The sequence below is a fragment of the Aethalodelphis obliquidens genome, unplaced genomic scaffold (genome assembly GCF_003676395.1).
Source record: "Aethalodelphis obliquidens isolate GAN/ISIS:26980383/991018 unplaced genomic scaffold, ASM367639v1 scaffold20, whole genome shotgun sequence".
Taxonomy (NCBI): domain Eukaryota; kingdom Metazoa; phylum Chordata; class Mammalia; order Artiodactyla; family Delphinidae; genus Aethalodelphis; species Aethalodelphis obliquidens.
The window spans coordinates 27494027-27512546 of NW_020837964.1; the positions used below are offsets into that span (position 1 = coordinate 27494027).

General features: G+C 43.2%; 2 protein-coding genes across 4 annotated transcripts in view; both read right to left on the reverse strand.

The window, feature by feature from the left end:
• Positions 1-209: 209 nt before the first annotated feature.
• On the reverse strand, positions 210-5707 carry ARL2BP (ARF like GTPase 2 binding protein). 2 transcript variants are annotated; one of them, XM_027119833.1, is made up of 6 exons: positions 5344-5707; positions 4545-4606; positions 2708-2814; positions 1613-1698; positions 1306-1402; positions 210-681 (listed from the first exon to the last, which is right to left on the reverse strand). In XM_027119833.1, the coding sequence occupies exons 1-6, from the start codon at positions 5397-5399 to the stop codon at positions 580-582; spliced, it is 510 nt and encodes a 169-aa protein (XP_026975634.1). In that variant the 5' UTR covers positions 5400-5707; the 3' UTR covers positions 210-579. The 2 variants fall into 2 exon arrangements, with proteins under 2 accessions (XP_026975634.1, XP_026975635.1); XM_027119834.1 differs by lacking the exon at positions 5344-5707 and adding an exon at positions 4921-5310.
• A 3741-nt stretch (positions 5708-9448) lies between these two features.
• RSPRY1 (ring finger and SPRY domain containing 1) overlaps positions 9449-18520 on the reverse strand; it is a 46540-nt gene continuing 37468 nt past the window's right edge. For both annotated transcript variants that reach the window (XM_027119818.1, XM_027119820.1), the window contains exons 14-15: positions 14891-14995; positions 9449-10817 (exon numbers count right to left, since the gene is read on the reverse strand). In XM_027119818.1, coding sequence (XP_026975619.1) covers positions 10721-10817; positions 14891-14995 — 202 coding nt within the window. In that variant the 3' untranslated portion in view covers positions 9449-10720. The remainder of the gene's footprint in view (positions 10818-14890; positions 14996-18520) is intronic.

Consider the following 18520-nt stretch of genomic DNA (forward strand, 5'->3'; position numbering starts at 1 on the left):
GTGGCGCAGTGGTTGAGAGTCTGCCTGCCGATGCAGGGGACACGGGTTCGTGCCCTGGTCCGGGAAGATCCCACATGCCGCGGAGCGGCTGGGCCCATGACCCATGGCCGCTGAGCCTGTGCGTCCGGAGCCTGGGCTCCGCAACGCGAGAGGCCACAGCAGTGAGAGGCCCGCGTACCGCAAAAAAAAAAAAAAAATGCCTGGTGGGACATGCAAGGCCTGCTGGGCCAAGAGAGTTGGTGATGGTGGGTTCTTCCAACAAGGACACACCAACACATATGCTGGGGAAGTGCCCCCCAGGTGGAATGCTGGACTTGGGCTTGGTGCAGGAGCCAGACTCAGAAGCTCCTGAAAGAGGTGTCTACTCAGGGCGGAGTACTAGGGTTACTGAAGACAAGCACGTGTCCCAGGAAGGTCGGGTCATTTTCTTCTGACCCATCAATACTTAACATTAACAAAGAGTTGCAGAACAGAGTCAGTGATTCCAAGATGTATTCTTCAGACAACATCAGCCAAAGCCTCTCCCAGTCTATTGGGCTGGGTCATGTCTAGAAAGATCCCATTACCTGGAGGTGGGACCTAGGGCCGCAGATTGTTCTGGGAAGCTGTCATAGAAGATGATTTGCACAATGAAGTCACCACTAAACCGCTGCTTAAGTCCAGTCCCCGGCCTTCTTTTTCCTACATGAGAAGAGAGCAACTTTAAGAGGCAAGAGACAAAAAAAAGTCCTTTCTAGCTCATAACAGGGAAGGAAGTGTTCAGGGTGGGCCACCAGGGAGCACACAGGAAGAGGGAGTGATTTTGCATTTTTATTCAGAGCTGGTCACTCTTTAAAAATGCACCTCTTGGGGACTTCTCTGGCAGTCCAGTGGTTAAGACTCCACGCTTCCACTGCAGGGGGCACGGGTTCGATCCCTGGTCTCTTGGTTGGGGAACTAAGATCCCACATGCCACGAGGCGCAGCCCAAAAAAACAAAAAAATGACCTCTCTTCACTGAAAAACATTTCTTTTTCCTATTAAGAACCTGTACTCCAAGAAAAGCAAGGCAATCAGACCTGTTTTTTGGCTTTGTCCTTTTGATTATTTAGGAACCCTATAAGGTGCCTGGGACCTGTTTCACCAAAACCATGAGAATGTAATTCCTTGTTAAGGGTCCCAGGCCCCGGCCAGCAGAGGACAGCAGCTCGCTCTGCTGATACTGGCCAGTCTTACAGAGAGGAGCACAGGGGGTGGTTTGTGCTCGACAGGTCTACTTGGAACTTTCTAAGCAGTTCACTGTGACTAAACAGACAGAGGAACTTACTGCTCTATAGTCCAGAAACATTTCTTTAAAAGCCAGAAAATCTGTAAACGTGAGCAGCATGTCGAAAATGTCACCGGCCACTTCATCTTTATGGTGCCTGCAAAAGAAAAGGGGCTGCTTCATGAATGAATGACGATACAGACTGTCTCTTCGAGATTTCCCTCAAAGGTCTGGAGGGCCTCCCACCCAGGACCTAACCAAGTGCTCTAAAGCTTGATATTCAAGCACTGAGGAAAACAAGGGGGAGGGTGTTCTTTCAGAGTTGAGGGTAAAAAGACGTAAGAAAGCAGAGTCAAGCTCAACTCACTGTAAAGTTGTAGTGAAAGCCGCCATGTTAAATCCAGGAATCCGCTCCAACAGCTGTTCTTCTATATACTTTTCTACCAAAGAAATCTAACAGTGGAAAGGATCTTGGTCAGACTGTGCTTTAAGAAAACAAAGCTTCTCTTCAGAAAGCCTGTCCTCCAGCCCTTTGAAAACATTTCCTAAGAGCCTACTCTGTGTGCCTGGCTCCCCGCGAGTGCTGGGAGAACCCAGAGAACCCAAACCCAAACCCAGCTCCTGTCCTCAGTGAGCACACCCCCTGTGCCCTGGCCCACCCGTGGGAGAGGCATTTGCAGGTAATTACGATGTAACAAGAGGAATGCTCCAAGGTGGGTAGGGATAGGGAGCAGAAGGGCTCCCACTCCCCACGGCGGGAAGGGAGGAGTGAAGTAAGTGGGGGCTTTTCTGCCTGGGTAGACAGAATCTGTGCGGAAAGAACATATAAAAAAGCACACAGTTGGAGGTAATCGCAGGTTCCTTAAAAGCTGAGGCTTGGCTTAAGAAACCTTCTTCGACTCTGCCACACTTCTATGTTAAGGGAAGAAAGTCCTGGAGGCTCAAACCTCTTCTCGGACCGATGAGATCATAACAGGAGGCTGCACGAGGCCTTGGCATAGGGCAAAGACCCAAGGGGTCAAGAATCGAGGTCCCTGGGTTCTAGTCTTGGTTTTGCCACCAACTACTTAGTGATCTTGGTCTTGGTTTTCACTTTTATCAAACAGTCGTGCATACCTGGATGGATTATGTAGTAGGAAAAAATAGTGTGTGAAAGCCCAAAAGGTCAAAAGTATGTAAGTGCAAGGTATGGTGAATCCACATACTGTAACTGAAAGCAGGATTATGATAAAGCCAAACATGTTTTAAAACAGAAGACGAAGTCATTAAATATTTGGAAAACAGCCCCAAGAACTGTGCAGAGGAAAACAACAGGAGGTGAAGACTAAATCAGATTCTAATTAGGCTTCCCGGCAGGGTGCTGATGGCAGACTAAGTTGAGCAGATTTCAACATCACTTGATCCTAAATTCATAATTTAAAGAAATCCTAATCTCCAGTAAGAGAAACAGGAATCCACTTACATATTCATTAAAAATAGGTGTGTAGGTGAGCTTATTCTCTTCTGTGTCTTCAAACTCCTGGTAGTACTTGTCCATGAAATTCCTCTGTAATAACTGGAACTCATCATCTGAACCGCAATAGGAAAAATGTACTCTTTTTAGTGGAGACTAAAAACCATTCTGATTTCTAAACAGGCAGGAAGAAATGTCAGCAGAACTGCTTTATGGATGGCCAGTCTCTAGGAGGGGAAAGCTGAAGGTGTTAACCGTACAGTTTCGCGGCATGAAGCGCCTTCACGCTGCTGTGCAACCACCACTATCCTCTAGTCCACTTTAACCAGGGTGGCTTGGGAACTCCACAAAGGGTTGTCTTAATATAATTTCAGCAGCAGTGGTGTAAACAGTGTAGTGATTAAATGCATGGGCTCTGATAGAGGCTAGACTACCTGGGTTCAAATCCCACCTCGGCCACTTACAACTGTGTGACCTTCGGCCTGTTACTTAATTTCTCTAAGCCCCAGTTTCTTCATTGGAAAAATGAGGATGATCAGAGTACCTATCCTGTAAGACTTGCTATGTGGAATTTAGATGAGAATTCATGTATAGAGATTGGTTCCTAGCAAACATTAAGGTTTATGGTATTTAGGGTATTTTAACAACCAAACAGAATATAACTTCTAAAAATAAAAGGAAAGCTTCATAAATGACCTAGACTTTGGAATAAATACCCTGGGCTTTCCCACAGCACACAGGTTACTCATAGAGGCCAAAGGAAAGTATTCCTCAGCATTCCCCAGAAATCCTCAGATCCACATGGGATCTTAACAGTGAAACATTTGCATTTAGAAGTTAAGGGTATGAACCTTTACAGGACCCGAAGGTATAAAAACTTGGTCAATGATTTTTCACTAAACAAGGCTAAGAAATACAGCTAGTAACACCAAACAACAGTGTTCTTTTCCTAATTCTCAGAAAACTTAAAGTCAACAGACAAGATTTTCTCAAATTTTTCTCTCCCACATACTTGTCTTAAATGGTTGGTGCCTATTACTGCTTATTACTTAGCAGGACTTATGGATGCCAAAATGAATCCACAAATTCGAACTCAGAACCCAGCTGAAGTATGACATCTTGTTCCTCACGAACATGTGTGCTATGGCTATGGTATTTTTAAATTAATTAATTAATTAATTTTTGGCTGCGTTCGGTCTTCGCTGCTGTGTGCAGGCTTTCTCTGGTTGTGGCGAGCTGGGGGCTACTCTTCCTTGAGGTACGCAGGCTTCTCATCGCGGTGGCTTCTCTTGTTGCAGAGCACAGGCTCTAGGGCGCAGGCTTCAGTAGTTGTGGCTCGCGGGCTCAGCAGTTGTGACACACGGGCTTAGTTGCTCTGCGGCATGTGGGATCTTCTTGGACCAGGGCTCGAACCCGTGTTCCATGCACTGGTAGACAAAATTAACCACTGCGCCACCAGGGAAGTCCCAATGGCTATGGTATTACACTGTGATTTATATCACAAAATATTAAAACACAAGACTAAAAATTGATTTTACTCTCTGAAATAAACTAGGTTAATATTTTCTGAAGTTTTGCCAAGAGCCCCATAACTTCAAGGTGCCCCATTACCTGAATAAGTCCCTTCAGGGGACTGAATCTATGGTTACTAGTTACTTAAAGGAGTAGGGGCTGTAGCCTGTAAAGCAAAGCACAATAAGGCTTACTTTGTATTACAGTACGTTACATTAAACATTACATGCAGCTTCATGTTTTCTCTCTTTTTGAAAATTAACTCTCCAAATGGATTTCAACGTCCTTAAAAGCAAGGGCCTAAAACCTAAAAAGCACAGGCAAGGAAGCTTACCCATGATAATGTCTTCTAAATATCCAACCACAGCATCAAATTCTGCATCAGAGGCGGAAGAGCTGAAAAATACGCCTGGATTAGGAGCTGTTTCAGATTAATTCCTCTTTTTTTCAAAATGTATTATGGACATTTTCAAATAAACTTCCCATCAACTAGCTTTAAAAATTAATAATGATTACTGTCTAATTCAGCAATGCCACACAGAAGAAAACATATTTGACACATCTGTGACATCAAAGTTGAATGCAATGGCTCCACTTTCATAAAACATGATACGACCCAAGGACTTACAACAGGGACAAATAAAAGGGGCAAAGGCTCACAGCGGACATCTTAAGGCTCCTCGCATTTATTTCGTTGGGGTCCTACTCACCGCATTTTCGCTATCACCCCACACCAATCTGCTTGTGGGCGCGCGTAAACTTGGTGCGGTTAAGACACTGGCCGGGAAGGGGGGCAATTAGAACCCCTGGGGGTAGTGGTGGTGGTCTTCTGACCCGTGGTCGGGCCTCTGCAGCTCAAACTCGCCAGGTTTTGCTGACGACCAAGGATTGGAGGCGGGGGGCATTGTGACAGAGGCGTGTATCATCGCATGACACCGCACTGCAATCCTGTCTTCCAGGGCTGAACCCCGCGGTCGCCGCGGCGGCAGAGTCGGCCGCGGGAACTGGGGCGGAATCTTGTTGCTCTCCCACCCACACCGGGGATCCTGGTTTCGCAGGGCGGAGGCAGAGGCCGAGGCCAAGCGCCGGCAGCCCCGACCTTCAGCCTCCCGGGCTCGTGCGGCGTCACTCACAAGGACAGCGCGAAGCTCTCTTCCTCTAGAGCGTCCATCGCCGCCGCCGCGTCCATCGCCAACGCCGCATCCACCGCGCGCGGGGCAGCGGGCCCGCCGGGCTTCTACCCCGCCCGAGGCCCGGGAGCAGCCTCCGCTCTGCTCCGCAGAGCCCCAACCGGCATCGGGAAGGCCTCGCAGCCGAGGCCTCGGCCAGTTCACGGCCCAACCGAGTAGCGCCTGCGCACGACACCCCGGCCTCAGGCTCCCTGGCTGCTGCCACGCGCTAGCCGGGCCGCACTTAACTCGCCGCTGCCGCCTAGGGGGTCCCGACGTCCGTTACCGCGCCCACCCCGCCTTCACCAAGGCCTCCGCGACCCTTCCGCCGCCTCGCGGCTCTCAGCAGCCAATCACAGGCGTGCGTTGCCAAACGCCAGGGGCGGGGCAAAGATAGGGAGAGGAAGTGAGGGAAAGGGATGGAGGGTCGCGAACGGAAGTCGGACCTCTTTGAGCAGGTCAGGGGCTCTCTCACGTATACTCACTCTGTGGGGTGATTAAATCTGACGTCGTCCCCATTTTGAAGAGGAAGGAATCCAACCCCAGAGAGAGCCTTCATTTCCTCACTTGCAACTTGGTGAATTACAAGATTTAAGATGAAGCTTCAGGTCGTTTAAAGCGGGTTTTAAGAGCACTGTAAATCGAAAATCTCTTGAGAGCCAATCCCTTAGCTTTTGAGCCAGATAATGAAGACCTCTGATTTGCGAGACAGTTACTCCCTCTCGTGGAAGGATCGCCCCACCGCAAGAAGTGGAGGTATTGTAATTTACATCATAAGTATAATATTCACATCAAAAAGATTATTCGGCACTAACTGGTTTCTTGGGTAATTAGGCAAGATAAAAGTTGACAGAACCACTTTGAGCAACTACATCAGGTGACTTTGCTCCAGGAAAAGTACCCCTCCAAAACTGACGAATTTTGCAAAAGGATACCCTAGATCTGTTTTCTCCTGATTGGATCACTAGACATTGTGTCTCTTCGGTTGCATTTTATTTTTTGGCCAAATGTCTGGTACATGTCTAGAGGAATTTTAGGTATGGCTTAAGTTTGATCTGTGGGTCAGATGGCCAGTCTGAATAAATTGACATTTTTGAATGGACATAAAATAGATATCAGTGGGATGTGGAACTAAAAATGGTTACCATGACACAGTTGTATCCAGAGTGAGATCAATTCTCAGAGGTACTACTTCTGCTTACCACCAAGTAGAAGGCAGGCATCCAGAAAGATTTGCTGAATAACTGGACGGAGTTCTGTAAGTCAAACACTGGTCACACAGCTCAAGGCAAACTCAGCAATTTCCTCATGACCTACTTTCTCTATAAACCACACTTACTTCTGCTGGACTAAATGAACTTGCCCACACGTTCTACTGCTAATACATATATGGGATCAGAGCAGAGGAGGAAACTTGATTTCATCTTTTCTGGTTATCTAATGCTGTTACAAGCCACCAGAAAACTTATTGGCTAAAAAAACTCAATTATTTTGCTCTCTAGTCTGCAATTTGGACAGGACTTGGTAGGGACAGCTAGTCTCTGTTCCACTTGGCATCAGTTAGGGTAGCTGGAATGGGGCTAGAGAAGCCTCTTCCAATAAGCTTACTCATGTGGCTGGCAAATCAGTATTGGCTAGGGTAGCTCAGTTGTGGATGTTGAACAGAGGACCTGGGAGGTGGGAGGTGATCACCGTTCCTCTCCACATACGTCTTCCCATGGATGCTTGGGTTTTCTCACACCATGGCAGCTAGGTCCAAGAGCAAATATTTCAAGAGACGGGACGTGGAAGCTGCCAGTCACTCAATGGCCTGGGACCAGAAACTGGCTCAGTATCCCTTCCACTGCATTCAGTTGTTCAAGCAAACATAGAGCCCACCCAGATTTAAGGGGAGGGGGCAGAAATTTCATTTATAGATGGGAGGAATGTCAAAGAATTTGTGGCCCTCTTTAGTCCACTTCACCATCTCTGGCTCTAAGAACAAGTGGGAATAAAGAATAATAGGTATCCACCTATTCAGGCATGTGCCAGATACTGTGATACACATTTAAAAACACATTGTTTCCTTTTAAAATACTTGAAACCCTATGAGAAAACCCCCCAAAACTCTAAAAAGTATTATCTCCATTTTACATATTAGGAAACTAAGGCCTAGAAGTTAAGTACTTGCATACAGGTAATAGGCGGCATAGCGGGGTTGGAACCTGGGTCCGCCCCACTCCTAAGAGCCTAACCATCAAGTTATGTATGGTCCCAATCCCCGAGTTGTCAAATAATATTCCTGGAAATCAGAACATGATGTTTTTCTGCTGAAAACAGAATGGCGGACTTTTTGTAGAAAAATAGAAAATTCACTTGTATATATGAAATATTTTCCATTAATAATACTTTCTTCATTCATTTTGGGTTGGCATTAAGAATTGTTTTATGTGACTAAATAGCAAGAAAATGGACAATCTTGGAAACTGCTGATCATAGTTTTCTTGGTTACATAATCAAGATGGTTGAAATTCATGCAAAAGGCATTTTCTGCTAATGAAATTGTTTTGGTTTCTGTGATTGAATCATCATTCCCTGGCATTCTGCAAATGGCACCATGACTTTATCCTGCTCTATCAATATCATTCAAAAAACACAGCAATTATTAAAATCTTTTTGGCTGGAACCCCGGGGTCATTTCCCCAATGACTCATTGCAGAAATTACTACAAATTACCTATTTTTCCATCTACTTTTTTCTCTCTCCACTGAATTTACAGACCACTTTTACCTCTCTGCTGGACTACTTAAAAGTCTCCCTACTGGTCATATTACTTCCATTTTTTGCTTGTTCTCTATACTGCCCCCCTTCCAACCCCACTCCAATTCCATTCTCCAAATAGAAGCCAGAGCCAGCTTTAAAACTTATTTATCAAAGCATACTTACATGCTTAAACTCCTTTGTTTTCTATTGCACTTAGGATAAAATACAAAATCCTGAACATGGCCTTCACGAGCAGTTCCCTGACCTCTCCAACCCTGGAGCATGCTTTTCTACCCACTCAGTTCCTACCTTACTAGTTCAAGGGACTTCCATCTGATCCTGGGGCCTACTGAGCTCCTTTCCTCCTTAGTTAAGGCCTTTGCCTATAATGTGTTCACCTAGCTACCCAGTCCTAGAAGCCTGTCCTCAGTCTCTCTGCCTGGCTATATCCCTAGGTCCTACTTCCTCCTTTAAGTTTTTTTTTTTGTAATGGATTTATGATTTCTTTTTATTTATTTATTTTTAATTCATTTATTTTTGGCTGCGTTGGGTCTTCCTTGCTGCGCACAGGCTTTCTCTAGTTGCAGCAAGCGGGGGCTACTCTTTGTTGCGGTGCGCGGGCTTCTCATTACGGTGGCCTCTCTTGTTGTGGCGCACGGGCTTAGTTGCTCCGTGGTATGTGGAATCTTCCCGGACCAGGGCTCGAACCCGTGTCCCCTGCACTGGCAGGCGGATTCTTAACCACTGTGACACCAGGGAAGTCCCTCCTCTAAGTTTTTACCAATATTACTCCTTCAGTGAGTTTTCTCCCTTTCCCCTCATCTAAATTAGGTTCCCCTTGTTCTTTCTCAAAGGCACCCTATTTTCTTTCAGGGCACCAAAAATTTATTACAATAAGGAAAAATATAGTTTTCTCCCCACTACCAGATGTCAGCTCCACGAACAGATCTGTTTTGTATACCGTATAGGTGCAGTGCCCAGAACATATTAGGTGTCCAATAAAGGTTTGCTGGATGAATAAGTGATTAACCTTATTTCTTAATTCTAATACTTGATTCTGTCCTACCCTGGAAAGTATAAACCTGAGAGTATAATATCTTGGAACCTTAGCAGCAGGCACCAATGAAAGTTGTGAAATCTTAGTCAAAAAAGGCAACAAATGTTTTATTTCTTCAATGCAAATTACTGTATTCACCACAAGCTAAAGAAGAGAACATATATATATATATATATATATATATATATATTTATATATATTTTTGAATTTACGGAAGACTAAAGACATGGAAAAAATCCAGCACCCCAACAAGTACGGCCAGGAAGGAAATCAGGTCTGTAATAGGACAATTTAATGAACTACAAACAAGAAAGGGTGGCAAAGGAAGAAAAAAATGTGCATTGAATTTAAGACACTGTAAAACTCAGAAGACATATTTACTATTCAAGTATAAACTCAGTAAGGACTTGGCATAAATTGAAAGGCAGCTGCTGAGGTACACCATTATAAAATAAGTTCTATGAATTTACAATTCTACCTTCCAATTTTCTGGGAGAAAAAACCAAACTCTTGAAGGTCTTCACCAGAGACCCTGAGAGGGAACAACACTTTGGATGAAGACATAGTCAACAATCCATGATTGAATTTCCTATTCAAAAACATGTATTTATTTTAAACAATAGGAATACGTGCTCTCAGACTGACCTCTAAGAGTTTTTGAGACTACTGGTTCAAGAGTTGCAAAGTATATTACTTCCCAAAACAATACTGATTAAAAAAAATTTTTTTAAACAAAAAACAGAGAGACCTCATTTGATGGTAGCTTAAAAATACCCTAAATACCAAATTTTCTCCAGTCTAACATTGCGATTAATTTAACAATTCCTCCTGCGTTGTTAAAACATTTTTTCCTCACAAAATGTGGGTACTGAAATTGGATAAAAACACCATGAATGTGAAAATACCACCAATTTTCTGCAGTTAAAAAAAACTAGAATGTTCTTTGGAATCACTGAAATATCAAAAATTTGGGTTTTTTCCTACAGTCTGTGCACCTTCTTTCAGGCCCTCCATGTTGCTTGTAGTATTGACCTGTGTGATTCTAGTTTCATAGCTTCAAGTCTTGCAATATCCATGCTTAACACACCAGTGGCTCTCTGACCAATGGGAAGTTATGCTTAACCCAGAAACGCTGTCATTTACTTCTCCATAATGACTTTTGCCCAAAATAAAAACTTTAGAATATGAGACAAAACATCCTGTGTTAAACAATCAAATGAACCCAACCTGGAGAAATCCGGTGTGGTTTCAACACTCAGGAGGGCATTGTCTCCTATTGTTTCTCATGGAAGTACTGCAGGCCTAGCTGTTAGCATTCAGCTCTCCTTGGTCTTAAAAGGAATTTCTCAGGGCTGGCAAGTTGGGTTAGATTCTAGGAGAATTTTGTCTTTGACAAACTATCGTTTTTTAGCATAAAATCTGGCCATGGCTATAAGTTTCAATGTGCGTACAACTGATTTGAGAAATTTTTTTTCTTTGTTTTTCTTTTCAACATTGGCTGGAATTGAGTAGAAGTAAGTCCATGATGCCTCTTCACGTGTGTCATGAAATATGAGAAATCTGTCTGACTCTAGACACTATTTCTTTACGACACAATGGGCAGGTCTCCAGTTGCAAGGCACAATCCATGCACAGGTCACTGAGGAGAAAGACATAAATGCCAGTTAGGTCAGTGCTTCAAAAGGTCAGACTGACAATCTGCTGACTCCACCTAAAATGTTAACAAGCATGTTAACTGAAAGGGTAATAATCGCACATGGCTAAAACAAAAAATAAATATATAAACAGCAAGTCTCTCTTCCATTTCTGATCCTCAATCTTCCTCTTCTGAGGAATAAGTTAAAAGTTCATGTGCATTCTTCCAGAAAGTCTATATGTACATAGCCTATACATACAGATGTGTATATGTAGGTAGAGATACAATGCTATTTTTTCCCAGACAGCTAGCCATCTATCCCAATATCATTTGCTGAATAGTCCTTCTCTCACCACAGATTTGACATGATGCCTTTATCATACGTTAAATTTTTCTTTGTAGTCAGTTCTATTTCTGGGCTTCTGTTCCATTGTTGTGTCATTCTTTTCATATACTGGGGCAAAACTATTAACCTTTCTTTAAGTATAGTTGATTTACATTATTGTATTAGTTTCAGGCGTACAACATAGTGATTAAAATTTTTTATAAATTATACTCCAATTAAAGCTAGGGACTTCCCTGGTGGTCCAGCGGTTAAGAATCTGCCTTCCAGTGCAAGGGACGCAGGTTTGATCCCTGGTCGGGGAACTAAGATCCCACATGCCACGGGGCAACTAAGCCCTAGCGCCGCAACTACTGATCCTGCTCCCCACAACTAGAAAGCCCCTGTACACTGCAACCACAGAGCCCTCACACTCTGGAGCCCGCACGCCACAACTAGAGAGAAGCCTGTGCACCAAAACGAAAGATCCTGCGTGCCTCAATTAAGACCAGACGCAGCCAAAAATAAATAAATAAATACATTAAAAAAAAAGATATTGGCTATCGTCCCTGTGCTGGACAATATATCCTCATAGCTTATTTATTTTATACATAGTAGTTCGGACCTCTTAATCCCCTGCCCCTATCTAGCTCCCGCCCTCTTCCCACTGGTAACTGCTAGTTTGTTCTCTATATCTGTAAGTCTGTTTCTGTTTTGTTATATTCACTCGTTTGTTTTATTTTAGATTCCACATATAAGTGATAATATACAGTATTTGTCTTTCTTTGTCTGACTTATTTCACTAAGCCTAATACCTTCCAGGTCCATCCATGTTGTTGCAAATTTAACATTTATTTTAATATATTTTAAGATGTGGTAGGTAGGGTTGGTCCTCTCCATAACTCTTCTTTTTCAGAATTTTCTTGTCTTAGTATCATAAACTTTTAAGTTAGCATTTCTATTTCCAGAAAAAAAAAAAACAACCCCGAAAACCCATGTTGTCCTTTTTTTTTTTTTTTTCAGTACGCGGGCCTCTCACTGTTGTGGCCTCTCCCATTGCGGAGCATAGGCTCCGGACGTGCAGGCTCAGCGGCCATGGCTCACAGGCCCAGCCGCTCCGCGGCATGTGGGATCTTCCCATATCGAGGCACAAACCCGTGTCCCCTGCATTGGCAGGCGGACTCTCAACCAATGCGCCACCAGGGAAGCCCCATGTTGTCCTTTTTATATGGACCAAATTAAACTTAGAGTTTAGGGAAAACTGTCACGTTTACGACACTAAGAGGTCTTCCTATCCAAGACCAGATCCAGTTATTCAAGTCTTCTTTACATTCCTTGGTAGTTTAAAAGTTTTCTTCAGATAGGCACCATATATTTCTTGGAATGTATTCTTAAGCTTTTTTTTTGTCTATTGTAAAAGGGACCTTCAAATATTTGTTCTAATTAGTTGTTATTTATATATAGAAAGCTATTGTTTTAAGTTATTTTTCGTAACCAGCTAGCTTATTCAATTGTCACAATGATTCTAATAGGCTTTTAGTCAATTCTCCTGATATCTACCTATGTAATCTATTATCTCCAAATGATGATTTTGCTCCTTTTTTCCAGTTTTAATCCCTTTTCTCTTTCTTGTCTGTTTTAGCTTATACAGTGCAAGTCACAGTGGTGATAGCAGGCATCCTTGTCTTGTCTCCAGCATCTCTTGCAATGCTTCCAGTGTGACACCATTAAAAAGATGCTAGTGTTTGGCTGAGATATATACATGTTTTATATTGCTAAGGAAGTATCCATCCATTCTTATTTTATACGATTTTATTCCCTACATCCATTTCTGTTTTGCAGCATTCCATCCATTTGGGATGGATACTGAATTTTAACAAATACCTTTTCAGCATTTTTGGAGCAAGTGTTAATTCTTTGCTCCACTGTCCCTTGGCCTATTTGGGAAATTATATGAATTGATTTCCTATATTGTACTAACCTTGCATTCCTGAAATAAGCCCCCTTGGTTGTGTTTGGTAATAATTTATTTAGGATTTTTAGGTTTATATTCATAAGTTTTCTTTCCTTTTTTTTTAAGATTTTTTTTTTATGTGGACCATTTTTAAAGTCTTTATTGGATCTGTTACAATATTGCTTCTGTCTTATGTTTTGGTTTTTTGGCCGTGAGGCATGTGGGATCTTAGCTTCCGGACCAGGGATCGAACCCGCACCCCCTACATTGGAAGGCAAAGTCTTAACCACTGGACCACGAGGGAAGTCCCACATAAGTTTTCTTTTTTTGTGTGTTTTGTCAGCTTTTCATATGATTACGATGCAGGCTTTGTAAAAAGAATATTGTAGTTTTCCTATTATCTCTGTGGTCTGGAGAAGTTTAAATAGAATCTATCTATTCCCTGAAAGTCTGAAAGAATTCACCTGTGAAACCATCTGGGCTTAGTGCTTTTAGTGGCAGAGGCAAAGGTAGCTTTGATAATCATCTCAATTTCTTCTACGGTAACAGGAATGCTTAGATTTTCAGTCTCTTCTAGGGGTTGGCTCATGTCATTCCATTTAGCCAGATTTCTCTTCTTAACCTCTACCCTTCTAAAATTGTTGTTGTTGCTGAAAGTGGAGCTAAATTTTCTTATAATTCTTTTATTTCCTCTTCTAACTCTGTTTTGGATATATCTAGTAAGGAGACTGGTCATACTTAAGATACCTGGTTCTAAGTTTTTAGATTTCAGCCCTCTTTCATGAGCCCTTATTGTGCACAAAACCACCAAGAAGGGCCAGAAAGCTCAGAGATGAATAAGCCCAGATCCTCAGGCACTCTGGGCTAGAGAGTTGATACAGAGGAATAATCACAGCTGGAGTCACGGTGCCTTTCCTTCAGAAGAGAGACTGGTACAGCTAGTGGTGAAATGAGATAAACTCACTGCATGTATGTCCCTTACCAGACGATTAGATAACAACCCATTTCATAAGATGGCAAATGTACAGAGGCAGAGTCAGGGGCTCAGGCTGAGTCAGACCTGGGGGAGACAAACTGGGGTCCATCACTCCAGGCTCTGGCCCCATAGGCGACCTGCTAGCTAAAGCTATGTCGAGAATAAGAGCAAGGCAGGGTATGGGATGTGATGAATTACAGGGAGCTGGCCTGGAACATCAGCATAGGTATTGCTCATATACAATCAGCACACAAGCCCGGGCTAGGCCAAGGCCAGCACACTGCCCAACTCCTCTTCCCCTTTCTAACCTTAGTTGGGATGGCCTTTTTAGGGACTGTCTTACTTGCTGCTCTTGCTGATGTCTTAGACACTCTGTTCTATAGGATCCAGGCTGCCCTTGTCTCATACAACTGAAATTTGGTTAGATGGCAGGGAGGTGCTGCCATCTCAATGCTTAGGAGGGTGAATAATAAGTAAATGAGAAGGCTCTAAAACTAAAAGGGATTTCCCAAGAGGCTCATAATTAGCATTAAACCTTTTACATTTTGTGAATAAAAACTGTTTAAACTATAGTGTTGAGTAAATTAAGTAAAACAAAAACAGGCCTTCCATATCAAGCAGCTTCTTCTATTTCAGGTACTTTCTGGAAGACAGCCATGTACTACTTGGCAAACTCTAATTCCTCATTCAGCCCACTTTGGATATTATAAACCTTGATGAACAGCTATGGAACTGGTAACACTGTAAAAAGCAATTCAGGAACAGGATGAAACTTTGTCTAATATAATGTACAAAAGAGGAAATGACCAAACAAACCCTCTTACCTGTGTCCACATGGCTTCAATTGTGTGTCTGCTACCTCATCGCAACACAGGGAGCAGCAGTTTTCCCGGATACTAACTTGCTTCAACAGAGCAAGACGCCTGTGCCTGAGTAGAAAACACAGTTTGAAACTCATTTTGTCAACAAATAAATGGGGCCTGTTAGCAGTGATGCATACGAAGTGCCTTGAAAATGCTCTGCACATGTGAGTCTACCATGTATTCCCTAAGCTTTGTTCAGTAAAGTTTTCACACAAGACATCTCATTTCAATCTTTCAATGATTTTCTAAAATAGAGAATGAAGGAGGCATGGTCATTCCCATTTTACAAAGAAAAGGGCAGGAAATGATTTGCATAAGGTCACAGACAAGGAAATGATTTGTATGGGTCAGACACAGTAAACAGATTCAGGAATCAAATTTAAGTCTTTTGGTTCTAAGTCCAGTGCTTTTTTTATTTTACCAGCAAATTAAAAAAATTTTTTTTGTTTACCTATCTATCATCTATCTATCTATCTTGTCTATCTCGGCTGTGCCGGGTCTTAGTTTCGGCACTCGGAATTCTTGGTTACACCATGCATGCAGGATCTAGTTCCCTGACCAGGGATCGAACCCTGCATTGGAAGTGCGGAATCTTACCCACTGGACCACCAGGGAAGTCCCTACCAGCAAATTTTAACATTTTAAGTCACACACTCTAAGAGTTTGAGGAAACGCATAGAGCATTTCCCAAGAAAAATGCACACACACAATTTTCAACGTGTTTATGACAGCTCATCATAGCCACCCTGGAAGTCCAGACACCTTGGGTTAGAAGCCTCGCATTATACTTTCACTCAGCTTGGAATGGAAAAGCAGACATGCAGAACTGCTCTGCTGAAGGTACAGCCTGATGGATGGCCAAGAGAAACAGGAAACATTCGTTCAATTCACATAAGGCCTTATTATGTGCCAGGCACTGTTCCAAGCTTTGGAGATTCAGCAGTGAAGAGAGGACTAAAAAAATATCCCTGCCTTCAGAGAGTTTACACTCCAGTGGGGGGAAAACAGACAATAAATCAGATTAAAAAGTAAGATAGGCAGATTTTTAAATGCTAATGAGTAGTGTGAAGAAAAATAAAGCAGGGAGAAGAATAAGGAGTGTGTATGTGAGAGGCAGGGAGTTATAATTTTAAATACGGCAGCTAGGGAAAATCTCACTAAGATGACATTTAAGTGAAGACATGAAGGGAGTGAGAGAGTGAGCTTGCGGGCATCTTGGAGAGAAATTGTGATTTATGATAAAAAATATATTTTGTTTACATCTGCATTCCTGGCACAGATTCCTAAAACCCTCGATGATTCATAAGTTAAGAGAGCTAGAAAGGTCTTTTGTTCTGTTAATGAGGCGGCTTTTAAAAAGCCCGCTAGGTACCTAAGGATGGGACTGGGAACCAACCAGGTGATTAGAAGGTTGGAACTTTTCAGTTCCCTCCTCTCTCCTCTGCCCCACCTCCTGGGATGGGAAGTGGGCTGGAGACTGAGTTCCATCATCAAAGGCCAATGATTTAATGAACCAGCCCTGTGTAATGAAGCCTCCCTACCAACCGAAAAGGACAAGGTTCAAAGAGTTTCAGGGCTGGTGAACAAGTGAGAGGCAGGGAGATTGGCATGCACAGATAGCCTGTTCCTGAGTTATATACTATTCTAATAAACCGGTAACCTAGTAAGAAGTAAACTGCTTTCCTGAGTTCTGTGGTGGCAGCTCTAGCAAATTAATCAAACCCAAGGAGGAGGTCATGGGAGCCTCCAATTTACAGCCACTTGGTCATAACCTGGACTTGTGACTGGCATCTAAAGTGGGAGAAAAGGGCAGTCTTTGCAGGACTGAGTCCTTCACCAGTGGGATCTGATGCTATCTCCAGTTAGACAGTGTCAGAATTGAGTTAACTGCTCAGTGGTCCTGGAAAACACACATCAGAACATTCTAGTAGCAAGAAGCATTGTGACAGCAGAACATTCTAGTGCAAAGGCCCTGGGGCTACAATAGTAGACCTGGTATGTTTCAGGAGCAGCAAGGAGGCCAGGATGGCTGAAAGAGCAGGAGCATATGGGAGAGGGTCGGAGGTCAGAGAAGTAATGGAGGAGAGGAGGGGACAAATCGTATAGAGGATTTAAGCTTTTACCTTAAGTGAGAGGAAGCCACTAGAGTCTTTTCAGCACAGAAGTGCATGATCTGATTTATGTTGTAACAAAAACATTCTGGAGACTGTGCTGAATAGACCGAAGGGAGTTAAGGCAGGAACAGGGAGACTACAGTTTAAGGGCAGGGCAAGAACAATCCAGGTGGAAAATGATGGAGGCTTCAACCATGGTGGTAGCAGGGAGAGGGATAAGAAGTAGTTGGATTTGGGATATATTCTGAAGGCACAGCCCACAGGATTTGCTGAGGGATCTGTCGTGGAAATGGCAGAAAATCATTCCCTGCCTTGTCAAGGATACTCTAGGATTACGGCCCCGGGAAACTGGAATGACAATGGAGCTATTAACAGAGATGAGGGAAAACTGTAAGAGAAGCAGGTGGTCATGAGTGGATGACTTCTGTAGCTGAGAGGTGGGTACATGGTGCTTTATTGTACTATTCTTTTTTTTCTTTTGTGTGTATCTGAAGTTTTCCATAATAAAAAGTTTAAGAAGAAAAAAAAAGAATGAATAGAAGAAGAGATAGAGACAGAGAGGATTTACAATATAGAACAAATTACAAAATGCCAGATAGAAACAGGACCATGATCTCCTACCCTGAAGTCAGAAAAGAATACTATTTCTATGAGTAAAAAAGGACCCCTTCGCATTAAGGAGGCCACTCAGTCTCCAACAACTCCTGTCTTGGTGTCACTGTCACAAAAGCAAAGTCTAGTGTATTATAGGACTGCCCGAGCTTGTAACTGCTGTTCTTATTCAAGGCAGGCTGCACTTTGGGCGCGAAAGTGATGTGGTACCAAGAGAAGCTGCCCATAAAAGACGACTTTCCGACAGTTGGCGCCTACTGCCATCTGACTTTTGGAAAGTTTAATTCTGCAGGGGTGGTTAACTAAATGCTGAAGCACTTTTAACCAAGGCCAGCCTCCAGGGGAACTCTTAGATGGATCGATTGTACCCTTCAGGGCGTGTGTGAGAAGGCAGACTTGTTTATGGGCCGCATCCAAGAAGACAGGCTACATAAAAAAAATGATGGGGCATGACAGATGAGAAAGGTGTTACTTCACACTTCCACTAAGAGGAATCTGAAGTTCAGAATCCCTGTCAGGCACCAAGACAAGGTGAAAGGAAGTTCTAAGAATGAACTTCAGATCTCTGAGCTGGGATACAAGTGGCCCTTCTGTTCCTGAGATATTATGGAGGCTCTGCCACTGCAGGGCTGTCATCACTGTGTGACATTTTCTAGTTCATCTGGAAACTGCTGACTGAGCCACTCTCAAGCCTTGGGACACAGTCCAAGGTGAAGTACACTGCAGAAGGGCTCGTTACAAACCTGCGTTTTGAGCCAGAACAGGAGCTAGGATTACAACATTATGTTACAGATACCTTTAAGACCATAAAGGCCCAACACTGGCTATGCCATGGCCAGTGTGGTCTCTTTGACTGCAGATTCCT

Coding starts and splice junctions, on each gene's coding strand:
- ARL2BP (XM_027119833.1), bottom strand. CDS start 5,399: ATGGACGCGGCGGCGGCGATGGACGCTCTAGAGGAAGAGAGCTTCGCG. Junction 1,403..1,612: donor GCTTTCACTACAACTTTACA/GTGAGTTGAGCT, acceptor TTTCTTTTGCAG/GCACCATAAAGATGAAGTGG. Junction 682..1,305: donor TGTTTCTGGACTATAGAGCA/GTAAGTTCCTCT, acceptor CTTCTCATGTAG/GAAAAAGAAGGCCGGGGACT.